The sequence below is a fragment of the Salmo salar genome, chromosome ssa15 (genome assembly GCF_905237065.1).
Source record: "Salmo salar chromosome ssa15, Ssal_v3.1, whole genome shotgun sequence".
Lineage (NCBI taxonomy): Eukaryota > Metazoa > Chordata > Actinopteri > Salmoniformes > Salmonidae > Salmo > Salmo salar.
In genome coordinates, this window is record NC_059456.1 from 95168606 (window position 1) to 95183262 (window position 14657).

General features: G+C 39.4%; 1 protein-coding gene across 2 annotated transcripts in view; it reads right to left on the reverse strand.

Annotated features, from left to right (window-relative positions):
- LOC106572690 (tachykinin-3) overlaps positions 1-11640 on the reverse strand; it is a 30488-nt gene extending 18848 nt beyond the window's left edge. Inside the window, exons 1-5 of one of the 2 annotated variants that reach the window (XM_045696330.1) lie at positions 11425-11640; positions 10776-10900; positions 8903-9002; positions 8488-8520; positions 8222-8275 (exon numbers count right to left, since the gene is read on the reverse strand). In XM_045696330.1, the coding sequence (XP_045552286.1) occupies positions 8222-8275; positions 8488-8520; positions 8903-9002; positions 10776-10900; positions 11425-11548 (436 nt within the window). In that variant the 5' untranslated portion in view covers positions 11549-11640. The remainder of the gene's footprint in view (positions 1-8221; positions 8276-8487; positions 8521-8902; positions 9003-10775; positions 10901-11424) is intronic. The other variant, XM_045696331.1, reaches the window with a different exon arrangement.
- Positions 11641-14657: the final 3017 nt, after the last annotated feature.

A 14657-nucleotide genomic window follows, 5' to 3' on the forward strand; every position in this document is an offset into this window, starting at 1 on the left:
TAACGCTGTAGGGCACAGATGGGTGCGTGAACTAGCAAACTTAAATTTTGACATTAAGTACCGCCCAGGGAAAGTCAATATTGATGCAGACACGCTATTCAGAAACCCACTTGACCTCCAATAATGGTGAATGCGAGTTCACCAACAACATGACTCAAGATGTCATTACTGCCATCTGGAAGGAAAGTAAAGCTGTCAAAGAAAAGGAGGCTATGTGGGCAGCTGCTCTGTCGATCAGTCTTCTAGTTCCTGACAACACTAATGTCTGGGAAGATGTGATACCGTTAACCATTGAGGACATCCAAGCTGCCCAAGAGGTTAAAGGGGTGACAACCAACAGACACCGAGAAAAGGCAACTGTGTGTGAGAGCCAAACGCTTGCTCATATTGTACATTCATACAACTACACTCATCACGGAGCAACACTTCCTCACCACAGTCCCTTCTCTTTGACCAACTACCCCGCCTGACCATTGACCAGTTGCTTGGCCTCAATCAGTGTGATGAACAGGTGTCACAACCAGTCTACGCTAAGAACTAGGCCACCAAAATGCAGGAAGCTTACCAAGTTGCATCTGAAAACAGTGAAAAGTCCTCTGCTAAAGGCAAAAGACACTACGACCATGGTGCAGTGGCCCTCCAAACTGGAGATAGAGTATTGGTGAAGAATATGTTAGAGAGAGGAGGACCAGGCAAGTTGCAGGCCTACTGGGACGCTGCCATACACAAGGTGGTAATGAAGATTGGGGAAGGACCAGTCTACAAGGTGGAAAGGGAGAATGGTGCTAAGGGCATCAGAGTGCTCCATAGCAACATGCTGTTGCTAGTGAATAACATACCTGTGTGAAACATGAAACCTTGGAAGAGAGGAAACCGCATGCTAGAAAAAGAACATCAAACATGGAACATGGAGGAGATGGGGATGAAACTTCAGAAGAATCTAATGAAGAGGAAGACTTCTGTTCTCAAGGAGTTAACCCAGTTGCAAGTGCAGAACACCCAAGACCTCAGATAAAATCACTGACAGAAGAGGCCTATGTGTTTCATCCCTGTATTCAGGATACAGAAAGTAGTTAGTATGAGAACATGAAGCAGGAATCAGAGGTCCTAGAAGAACCAAACAATGAGGATTGGGATAATGCCGAAGGGAGAGAGGACCATGTTGAAAGGAGAGATGACACTCCCGAAACTGTAGTTGGGCCCAATCCAGACAATGGTTCTTCATGTATGAATGACGTCATGGATTCAGATCAGCAGTGCGTAGAGGCAGGGATGGATGTCAGAAGATCCCAATGTATCCAAAAACCAGTGGTGGAAAAAGTACTCAAAAGTCATATTTGAGTAAAAGTAAAGATACCTTAATAAAATATGACTCAAGTAAAAGTGAAAGTCACCCAGTAAAATATTACTTGAGTAAAAGTCTAAAAGTATTTGGTTTTAAATATACCTAAGTATCAAAAGTAAATGGAATTGCTAAAATGTACTTAAGTATCAAAAGTAAAAGTATTAATCATTTCAAATTCCTTATGTCATGCAAACCAGACAGCACAATTTATTTTCTTTTTTTACATTTACGGATAGCCAGAGGCACACTACAACACTGACATTAATTTACAAACAAAACATTTGTGTTTAGTGTGTCCGCCAGATCAGAGGCAGTAGGGATGAACAGGGATGTTCTCTTGATAAGTGTGTGAATTGGACCATTTTCCTGTCCTGCTAAGCATTCAAAATGTAACGAGTACTTTTGGGTGTCAGGGAAAATGTATGGAGTAAAAAGTACATTATTTTCTTCAGGAATGTAGTGAAGTAAAAGTAGAAGTTGTCAAAAATAGAAATAGTAAAGTACAGATAGCCCAAAAAACAACTTAAGAGGTTCTTTAAAGTATTTTTACTTACTTTACACCACTGCCAAAAACCAAGGGGCAAGCTAACTTATGACACACTTGGACACCCAACATACCAGGTGTGGAGACCTAACATTCATGCTTTATAGCAAACTCTACCATCCACTCCACCAGTATGCATGTCTACTTACCAATGTCAGCAGTGTGACCAATATCAATACCAGTGCCGAAACCTATACAGAACACCAGACATACTGCTCAGTTACAGACTTACTGAGTAATAACAGGAGGGACTATTTAAAGAGGGCGAGAGTGTAGCGGGTTGCAAATAATTGAGTTAGAACTAAAAGTACACGGGATTCAGGGGATACCTTTTCTATTTTGCTGGACTAAGTTTATCCATTCCTATGCAGTCAGGTATTTATTATGCAGCAGTAGATGCAATTACAGTCAGGACACAAGAGGGCGCTCTAACTTTGGTGTTGGACTAGGAATCAATGGAGTACTGAGCTGGCTTCAGTGTTGACATGTTCGCAGTTTTCCAGCGAAATTGGGCTACTTTGAAAACGATGTCGCGGGTGAAAATGTATTGGTCGGGGGGGGGGGTTTGGGCTACTTTCAATTGCACGTATTTCTCTTTAAAATATATATATATATATATTTCACTGAGTCAGGGAGACAGAGCAGCACAGAGCTGCACGCGCGCACATCGTGATAACTTTTTACCGGTTGTAGGTAGGCTGTTTAGATGGGTCATTATGGAGACTCCCTTTTTCCATAAAACATATTAACAAGCTAGAAGTGACAACGGCGATAATGCATTTGAAAAGGACTTTAGGCGCACTAGGGCACTTTAGATAAATTCGCTCAGAGGTGGTTTAAAGTAAACTGCATTTTTGAAGGTGACTTTTCTTATGGATAACCGTATCAGGCGAAGGGTTTTACTCATGCTCAGTTTTAGGGACATTTGAAATGGAAGTTATGGAACTCCCTCGCGTGCTTGTGTTATGGGGAAATGTCCGCAATGAAAATCACATTACATGTGGAGACTGATAGGCGACATTTGCATCTGATGGCCATCAAGTAAGCTATTACTTTATATGCCATTGTCGGCTACTGTACCATTTGATACAATAAATACAGTATGTTGAAATTATTATATCACTGGAGTCGATGCAAATCAATTTGTGCCACTTGTGTAGCCTACCTGGAGCTGGTAAACTGATTTAATAGCATATAATTCAGTTTGTTGTTGTATCCTTGTGTTATTATGCAATTATTAATGGCCATGTTTAGTTAAATTAAATTGGAAGTTATCAATTGTGATCATGGTCACAGCTCTATCACAAATGTATCATTCTCCACATTGTGGATTTTCCCCTGAAATTAGATGTTGGCATGTTGGCCTATCGGGCTATAGGCTACCTGCATCTAGCTCAGCAAATCATGGCACAGTTGAATTGCAATTATATTGAATTATATTGCCTATTGAAATAACAAGATATTCTCGCAAATAGGCGATTTATGTTTGTAGTCTTAACATTTGGCAGATAATGACGGTACAATTGCGAGAAAATAGACTAACATTCGTTTTTTTTAAAGTTTGCCCAAGTGTTTCTTGCAGAGATTTCGAGACCCTCTGTCCAACTTTCATCACTCAAACTCTCCGGTCGGATGTATCTATAGTTATGCACGTGCACAAACAGGGTTTATTTAAGCAATAAAGCACGAGGGGGTGTGGTACATGGCCAATATACCACGGCTATGGGCTGTTCTTTTGCATGACGCATCGCGGAGTGCCTGGACACAGCCCTTAGGCGTGGTATATTGGCCATATACCAGAAACCCCAGAGGTGCCTTATTGTTATTATAAAATGCTTACCAACATAATTAGAGCAGTAAAAATAAATGTTGTGTTGTGGTATACTGTCTGATATGCCTCTTATGTCAGCCAATCAGCATTCAGGGCTCGAACCACCCAGTTTATAATTATAATTGAGTGTTGAATGCTGATTGGTTGAAAGCCATGGTATATTAGACATGTACCAAGGGAATGACAAAAACATAATTTTTACCATGCTAATTAGTTGGTAACCAGTTTATAAGAGCAATAAGGTAATTTTGGGATTTGTGGTAAATGGCCATTATACCACGGCTAAGGGCTGTTCTTACCACACCTCCTCCAGCCTTACTGCATAATCAAAGCAGTCAAAACAAGTTAAATTGACATCCATTGATGGACAATGATCTGGAGAGTTTAATAAGGGTGTTTTATCTTTTCTCTTGCGACATATTCTTAAACTCTCAAGAATTGTTATTTTGATGAAAAAATGCATTTTGTTTAAGTCATTCAAAATTACATTGATATTCCTTCTTAATTCAGTTGATAACTTTATGGAAAAAGGGTTATTGGATAAATGTGTCAACTCTTGCAACAAACATATTTTAGGGGCTAGTTGTCAGGCCTTGTGGGCGGGTTTTCAGAGGTCATTTGCCTATAAATTGTAGCTCGACCTGGCAACCTTGGCTGGCTTCACCTGTTGGGGACCCCTTCCCACTCTGATCCCGCTAAAGGGATTTATTGACAAGATACCATGGCGGGAAATTCAAAACTGCAAGAATCTAATAATTTCAATTTCTCAAACAATCAACTATTTTTCATCATTTGAAAGATAAACATCTCCTAAATCCAACAACATTGTCCGATTTCAAAGAGGCTTTACGGCAAAAGCATAAAATTAGGTTATGTTAGGAGAGTACATTGAAAATAGCTGTGTGTAATGTTTTGTCAATTCAAAGACAGGCGTCACCAAAAGCAGAAAACCAGCTAAAATGATGCACTAACCTTTGACAATCTTCATCAGATGACACTCCTAGGACATTACGTTATACAATACATGCATTTTTTGTTCCATCAAGTTCATATTTATATCCAAAAACAACATTTTACAGTGGCGGTGAAATTCAGAATTTTTTTCTCCATCAAATGCTTCCGGTGAATCAGCGTTACAATTTACAAAATTACTATTCGAAAACATTGCTAAATTATAATATTGTCATTCAAAGAATTATAGATTAACATCTCGTAAATGCTACCGCATTGCCAGATTTCAAAATAACTTTACTGGGAAATCACACTTTGCAATAAACGGGGTGCTATGCTAAGAACAATAGGCTAGGATATACAGGTCAGCACCATCTTGGAACCATCTAATATCAATAATACTATTGTAAATAATCCCTTACCTTTGATTATCTTCATCAGAAGGCACTTCCAGGCATCCCAGGTCCACAACAAATGTGGTTTCTTTCGACAAAGTTCATAATTTATGTCCAAATAACTCCAAGTTGTTCCATGTTGTTAGCGCGTTCAGTAGGCTCCTCAAAATGTAGGGCGGGGGGAGGGAAAAGTCACCACGAAAAGTAAAAAAAAAAAATCTATTTACGTTCGTTCAAACATGTCAAACGTTGTTTAGCATCAATCTTTAGGGCCATTTTTAACGTGAAACATCAGTAATATTTCAACCCGACCTCTCCTGTGTCTTGAAAAACGTTTTGAAAAATGTCTCGCCTCACATGAACGCGCATGTGCGCGCAATAATGAAGTGACGACATCCCAGGGACGTCAACTTCCCTTCCTTGTCATCCGGTCTCTGTTCATCATAGACGCTTCAAACAACTTTATAAAGATCGTTGACATCTAGTGGAAGCTGTAGGAAGTGCAAAATGAATCCTTTGTCACTGTGTGATCTATTAGCAATGACTCGAAAATAGTACAGCCACAAAATTCTCATTTCCTGCTTGTATTTTTCTCAGGTTTTTGCCTGCCATATGAGTTTTGTTATACTTACAGACACCATTCAAACAGTTTTAGAAAATTCAGAGTGTTTTCTATCCAAATCTGTTAATAATATGCATATCCTAGCTTCTGAGTTGGTGTAGGAGGCAGTTAAAAATGGGCACATATTTTTTTCAAAATTCTCAATACTGCCCCCTAGCCCCAACAGAGTTACTTGATAAAGTTGAAACATTCTCATGTGCTTCCTTTTTTCCACCTCATTGCCGGTAAATATTATTTGTCCTTTATTTGTTGTTGATGTGTTACAGGGTGTTTAGGAACATGGTCTGACATTCTTTGTAATGTTTATAGGTCATGGGGTTATATTTTTGTTGAAAATCCAATGTAGCTAACAAGCAAGTGAGCTAGGCTAGCTAGCTATCGAGAGGGGCTACTAGCTAGCTTCAAAGGGTCCTGCCTGTGCACCAGGGAATGCGTGTCCATATCCAAGTAACTATTTTCTAATGTATACTGCTCAAAAAAATAAAGGGAACACTTAAACAACACATCCTAGACCTGAATGAAAGAAATAATCTTATTAAATACTTTTTCCTTTACATAGTTGAATGTGCTGACAACAAAATCACACAAAAATAATCAATGGAAATCCAATTTATCAACCCATGGAGGTCTGGATTTGGAGTCACACTCAAAATTGTGTGGAAAACCACACTACAGGCTGATCCAACTTTGATGTAATGTCCTTAAAACAAGTCAAAATGAGGCTCAGTAGTGTGTATGGCCTCCACGTGCCTGTATGACCTCCCTACAATGCCTGGGCATGCTCCTGATGAGGTGGCGGATGGTCTCCTGAGGGATCTCCTCACCGACCTGGACTAAAGCATCCGCCAACTCCTGGACAGTCTGTGGTGCAACGTGGCGTTGGTGGATGGAGCGAGACATGATGTCCCAGATGTGCTCAATTGGATTCAGGTCTGGGGAATGGGCGGGCCAGTCCATAGCATCAATGCCTTCCTCTTGCAGGAACTGCTGACACACTCCAGCCACATGAGGTCTAGCATTGTCTTGCATTAGGAGGAACCCAGGGCCAACTGCACCAGCATATGGTCTCACAAGGGGTCTGAGGATCTCATCCCGGTACCTAATGGCAGTCAGGCTACCTCTGGCGAGCACATGGAGGGCTGTGCGGCCCCCCAATTAAATGCCACCCCACACCATGACTGACCCACTGCCAAACCGGTCATGCTGAAGGATGTTGCAGGCAGCAGAACGTTCTCCACGGCGTCTCCAGACTCTGTCATGTCTGTCACGTGCTCAGTGTGAACCTGCTTTCATCTGTGAAGAGCACGGGGCGCCAGTGGCAAATTTGCCAATCTTGGTGTTCTCTGGCAAATGCCAAACGTCCTGCACGGTGTTGGGCTGTAAGCACAACCCCCACCTGTGGATGTCGGGCCCTCATACCACCCTCATGGAGTCTGTTTCTGACCGTTTGAGCAGACACATGCACATTTGTGGCCTGCTGGAGGTCATTTTGCAGGGCTCTGGCAGTGCTCCTCCTTGCACAAAGGCGGAAATAGCGGTCCTGCTGCTGGGTTGTTGCCCTCCTACGACCTCCTCCACGTCTCCTGATGTACTGGCCTGTCTCCTGGTAGCGCCTCCATGCTCTAGACACTATGCTGACAGACACAGCAAACCTTCTTGCCACAGCTCGCATTGATGTGCCATCCTGGATGAGCTGCACTACCTGAGCCACTTGTGTGAGTTGTAGACTCCGTCTCATGCTACCACAAGAGTGAAAGCACTGCCAGCATTCAAAAGTAACCAAAACATCAGCCAGGAAGCATAGGAACTGAGAAGTGGTCTGTGGTCCCCACCTACAGAACCACTCCTTTATTGGGGGTGTCTTGCTAATTGCCTATAATTTCCACCTGTTGTCTATTCCATTTGCACAACAGCATGTGAAATTTATTGTCAATCAGTGTTGCTTCCTAAGTGGACAGTTTGATTTCACAGAAGTGTGATTGACTTGGAGTTACATTGTGTTGTTTAAGTGTTCCCTTTATTTTTTTGAGCAGTGTATATTACAGTGAATGTATTGGATGGTTTATTTGTACAACAGGAGAGTAATGTCATCTTATGGTTCAAGGGAGATGCAGAACGTAGTTGGGCTGTTATTACAGTAATACTCTGTCGTGGTTCTATCATCAGCCTTTTGAACTGTTTGTCTCTTGCTGATGTGGTCATCATAAAATGGAGCCGTTTGCTATACAAGACTGGGAGACTGAATATTAGTGTGTTCATGGAGGAGATTGAATACTGAATGGTGTTTTGTTTCATTGGGTAATGTCAATAATATTTTTGTTATTTCTTGAAATTCAATCTGAGAATAATTTCCTATTTATGTAAACTTATTTGATATGAATATTCATTTATTTAACTTTTGATTGATTATTAAAACGGAGTCACTTGATACAATTGAAACATTCTCATGTGCTTCATTTTTTCCACCTGATTTCATATTACTATCTTACTGCTCTCTGAAGGTAGTAACATATACCCATCCACCTACACTCACCAAGTTCCGAGTTTCTTCTGCCCATAAGCCCAACAAAGACGTCGTCCATGTCCCCTGTTACAAAAGATTGAATACTGAATGGTCATTAGGTCATTATCAAATGCAGGTGTTCACAGTATATTTAAAAAATGTTGTACCTTGGGTATGAAAAAAGCACTTTATTAATTATTATTATATGACACGAAATGTCTCATAATTTTCTATTAAAGATAATAACATTTCTATTGATATGTAAAAGAAACAGTAAATTAATGGTTATTACTAACTTTTATTGGGAGATGGTGGTAGACCATTTATATCTGGGGAAAAACAAGTAAATTGTCAAAAAATCATAAATCCCAATAAAAAGTGGATTAGTCCTATGAAGAATGTCATTTACCAGCAGTGAACACCAGCATCAGCATTGAACATGTTATGTAATAAATAAAGACTACTGTAGGACAAATTGTCAATCTTGTCAAAACAGAGAAGTCTCAGTGACAATACCATTATCAGTACAACCCAATTGGTATAAACACTTCTATCCATCATGAAAGACTATTGCTTGAGTCAACACAACACCATCTCTTTAGACCATGGCAAGCACTTTGTGACCACTGTTATCTGCTGATGTAAAAAGGTATTTATAAATAACTTTGTTTGATTGATCTAGGATGTGGAGTAGACAGAGCAGACACTTACCAGCGCTCCTTCTCCCCATCAGCCCGACGAAGCTGTCATAATCCAGGTCGTTATATCTTTTCAGAATGGTCCGCTGGAGGTTTCCCAAACCCGGACCCTCCTGTAATGATGACACATGATTGTATTCAGTGTTTTTTTTTTTTTCAATCACTTGTACACATTTTTAGATGTAAGTGGTATACTCCCGGGTACAAAACTCTAAACTGATAACACTTGTAATGCCCCCTATTTTACGTTCAAAACCTTTGATGGTGCATACATTTGGGTTTCATACATCTTTCACCCCTGAGTCATCCATGCCAAAACCTTTTCTGTGAAATACCATGAGAACATTTTGTTTGGTCACCAATACATCAGATAACGATAGGCTAACCATTTAGTCATTTTAACTACCATTTAATCCAATAGCAAAAAAATAACGTTCGTTTTTATAGTGCTGAATAGAAAGAATAGTAGATGGTAAGTATAATTTCCCATACAGTATATTTGTGAGCATGTTGAGAAATATGTAAATCTTATAGTTTAATTATCCTTATAAATTACATACATAGAACAAATCATCAAAAATAGGGGTATTGTAAAGCAGTTGGCTACTGTAAAAATGTAGCACAGTGTTGTATGTCATCTTCTTTTTTTTACCTGACTTGTCAACTGATACAGTATTGCCTGTCTCTCTGCTTACAGTTTATCAATGCAATTCAGATAACGAGTGGAATATAATATAATATATATATATATATATAGATAGATAGATAGATAGATAGATAGATATATTATATAGATATATTATATATATAGGTATATTTAGGTATTTCAGCAGTGCATTGTACACTACACTATAATTCCAAATGGTAGCACATAGTGACTCTTTCTACTTTGTCCTGTTGAAGAACACTTGCTGATGGAGAATGACGATGTAGTATTTACAGCCACATCCATATAGGATTCAGTTTTACCCTCCAACATAAATTTATGTCAAATTGACACATTTATGAGGTAAATATATAGAAATGTACAGTGTTCAGCAGTAATCAAACTATAATGTTAACTAGGCACTACATACATTTGTTTCAGTAGTTATCAGTGTTGAGCAGTTTGATTAAGTGATAGTTAATTGTATTGTTAACAAATGACATAAAAAAAGTAAAGAGGATATTGCATTTTGAAAAGAAGATACTTAGATTGAATATGTATCCAAATTGGAAGAGTGATTTGGTGCTGTGGACAAGAGACTTTGTGAATTAGCTTGTTGTACTCAGTCAATATAAAATGTACTTGGGAGTTTTGAAACACCAGCCATTGATGATCTGTTTAGATTTGTGTGCTTAGAGTTGTGAAAATGTAACACATACTGTACTTGTGAAAATTGCACCAAAGTGATTGAAAAAACTGTAAGTACCCATGGTCATTCCACCCCCCAAAGATCAATGTAATGACGTTGAATCAGCTTGGAAAACGATTTGGATTTTCAAATAGTAATCAATGAATGGCATTACGTCTCTTTTTCACCCAACTTTTAACCTACATCCAATTACAGTAAATAGTTTTGTTGATTTCACGTTGAATTCACGTTAGTTGACAACTCAACCAAATGTAAATCAAAACTAGACGTTGAAATAACGTTTGTTCCCAGTGGGCAAGGTCTGGTGAAATATGAAGGAATTAATTCATTCCAACTGATTTAATGTTTTCATGGCATATGAAACAATGGTATCTCCACAGTCCGGCTTTGATTCAACCCATTCATTGGCTATAGTGTATTTTATCAGTAATTTGAATTCACAAATCGTATTTATTGTATGAAGGAAAAACAGAACATTTACGCGCTAACCTGAGATTTAAATTGAAACGTTTGGCTGAGAAACTTCCATACCTCTGAGTCGGTTGACCTGTATGCCCCAGCCGCAGGTTCCTCGCAGCTGGACTGGCTTGAGTGGAGTTTCATGGCGACGAACAGAGCCACCAGCAATAAGCCGCTTCTCATATTTTTACCACCACCTGTAAGGTGAGTGACGATGGGTTAGCAACAATATAGCCAAACAACTTGAAAAGTTTGGATAAGAGCTCCGCGGAAACTAAACTCGCCTCACATTTGAGCCTGATTTTACGCAAATTAACATTGTCCCTCAATAAATATAATATAGCTGACAGATATGACTCTACAGTGCAATCTTTAAAAAATGTTTGAAAATAAAAAGACCCAAAAGGAAATGGCTTCTTGTTTGAAATTACGCATAATGCGCACGGAAATGTTGCCATGCATTTTGAATTTAAAGTCTATATTAATAAACAATGGCAGTTATTTTGCTTCGTTCGGATGTTTTCAAGGACATCAATCATGTTTCAACAACAACAGTCCAACATTTATTTTTTCCCCGCTGTGTTCAAGGTTGGGTTATCAGCGTCTCCAAATGTCCCTGAAATATGCACACCATTTGACAAGCATAGCAATCATTTAAAAACATCTAGATATATAGTACATCAATTACAGGCATATTTATCTAAAACAAATACTTATTTACCTGCTTTCTGATCGAAGTGGTAATATTCTGTTACACCGCGCGTGTGCCCAGGTGCGTTCTGGAGTGAGGAAAGGCGTGAATAGCTCCTGCAGTGTAGCGACGAGATCCGCGAGGAAAGTGACATGTCCAGTCCACCTCTGTTTATTAAATGATAGCTGGGTATCTGCGCGAGTCCAATCAGCTGCAGAAACGTAGGTGGGTTCTCGACGTCATATCACATTCTCGTGTACACTCATATTCATACTACTCGTGATGATGACCATGCTGTTCAAATGGAGCCCGTGGCGCCTAGCTGTCATCGGAAAAACGAACACCATGATCCATTCAGTGGCCCCAAACGTTCCATAGTCCTATTCTTTGATACATGACACAAATCTAATTGGTACTGAAGATAAGTGGATTATGGTTTCAGTTGGTTTTTGCTCTGCCCTAGTTAACTGCTAAATAGCTGCTCTCATCGTGGTGGCCTGTGCTCTTGATCGCTTAATTGTAGTGGTCATTGACAAGAGCCCAATCCGTCTAGGAAGTCATTATAGACTATAGAGATAGGAGCTGCCACAGCACCGTGAGACTACATGGATGGACGTCTTGGAGACAGCTAATTGAGCTGCTGCCCGCTTGCCGGGTTGATTAGCAGAAAGAGATCCTGTAAAGATGGCTAAAGATGTCAAAGTGATTGGCAGTCGGTCAGTCAGTGTGTGTGTGTGTGTGTGTGTGTGTTTCCAAAGGTCTTTTTAAATTGCTTCCTCTGCTGCTAAATTACTACTTAAACGCGTTTGACAGCCGTTGCGAACAAACATCGATTCTGCAACTTACCCCAAGCTTGACATTAGACCCAAAGAATACGATTCCTTTGTTCAAGGAAGAAGAAGAATATTGATTAAAAGCTTCTTCAGGATTGGTGGGTCTTCTGCGGGACGGTTGAGCTAATGTAGGCTAATGCGATTAGCATGAGGTTGTAAGTAACAAGAACATTTCTCAGGATTTAGACATATCTGATATTGGCAGAAAGCGTACATTCTTGTTAATCTAACTGCACTGTCCAATTTACAGGAGCTATTACAGTGAAATAATACCATGCTATTGTTTCGGGAGAGTACACAGTTTTGAACATGAAAAGTTATTCATAAACAAATTAGGCACATTTTGGCAGTCTTGATACAACATTTTGAACAGAAATGCAATGGTTCTTTGAATCAGTCTAAAACTTTGCACCTACACTTCTGCCGTCTAGTGGATAAAATCTAAATTCCACCTGGGCTGGGATAATACATTATGGCCTTTCTCTTGCATTTCAAAGATGATGGTACAAAAAAAATACAAAAAAGGTTGTTTTTTCTTTGTATTATCTTTTACCAGATCTAATGTGTTATATTCTTCTACATTCCTTTAACATTTCCACAAACTTCGAAGTGTTTCCTTTCAAATGTTACAAATAATATGCATATCCTTGCTTCAGGGCCTGAGCTACAGGCAGATAGATTTGGGTATGTCATTTTAGGTGAAAATTGAAAAAAAGGGGCCAATCTTTAAGAGGATTTATTAAAGCATGTGAAGCATAGTATCAGTCATTCGTTGAAGCAGTGGCGGTTCTAGCTTGTATGGCTCCCTGGGCGAACCCCCCTTTCAGCGCCCCCTCAACAAAAAAACCCACAATATTGCACAAACTGTAATTTTTTATCAGACATGTTGAAAAACACAAATAAATAATCATAACATTTAAAACTATATAAATATACAAATATATACAGAAATAAGATACTATAAATATAAAAAAGAAGTAACAAAGACAAACAGAAACAAATTGTAGTATATAAATACAAATAAATAAGAGAATCAAATTATTACACTATTATCCTATTGCTAACAAGAAACACACAAATAAAACTAAATTGCACAAATCATCTATCACACAAGTACACAAATCGAATAACACACTCATATAGAAGAGATGGAGAGCACGTGGGCATTAGTTTCCACCCGTTATTCACAGCATTTATAGTGGTGGAACATCCCACATACATACCCAGTAATAATAAAATCATCATTGTTACCTACAATATGGAAACTTAAAACTTTGCAAAAGGGAAATTATTTATTTTGTTTATGTTATGCAGTGATGCACACATAAACACATGTGTGTGTACCCACACACACACATGTCCGCGTGCTACACAAACACACCTGAAGAATCCTGCTGTGGAGAAGTGGAAGCAAATGCGTCTTCATCCTCATCCTCAGGCTCAGACAACATTTGTGAAAACACCTGTGTGGCTGAGGAGGTGGATGGCTCCTCATCCTGAGGCTCCGAGATCATTTCTGAAGAGGTCTGTGTGGCTGAGGAGGTGGATGGCTCCTCATCCTGAGGCGCCAAGATCATTTCTGAAGAGGCCTGTGCGGCTGAGGAGGTGGATGGCTCCTCATTCTGAGGCTCTGAGATCATTTCTGAAGAGGCCTGTGCGGCTGAGGAGGTGGATGGCTCCTCATCCTGAGGCTACGAGATGGTTTCTGAAGAGGTCTGTGTGGCTGAGGAGGTGGATGGCTCCTCATCCTGGCCAGTGCCAGAGGGTGCTCCAAAATATTTCAGAGGTGCCCCTGAATTTGCATTGAAATACAATATATGAGTCTGACACCCTAAATACATTTGTTGCACAATTAAATATACATGTCATTATGCACAATTTATCAAACTTTCAGAATAGGAACCAAATAAACCATACAACCGCCTTGGCTAATTCTAGGCATAAGACACCTCAAAAGACTCAATATATCTCAAAAGATACAAAATATCAGCATAATATAGACGTCTTTTAAGTTAGCCTACAGCATTGGAAATTCCCCTTACTGAGCTCAGGACCTAGTCAATACAATCACAGAAAACCTTTATGATGTCACCTCAATGAAAGTTAACAAAATCAATAATGCGCTAGTTAGGTTGTAATCGCTTTGCTGCAGGCTACACACATTATCATGATGAAACTGTGTGAACTTATATCCAATGTTAAGTAAGCTAGTTGGACAGAAAACGGAATATTGTCGCCCTAGGTGTAATAGCATCGCAAGCAACATAGGCAAACAAAGATACAGTGCCTTGCGAAAGTATTCACCCCCTTGGCATTTTTCCTATTTTGTTGCCTTACTACCTGGAATTAAAGTAGATTTTTGGGGGGTTTGTATCATTTGATTTACACAACATGCCTAGCACTTTGAAGATGCAAAATATGTTTTATTGT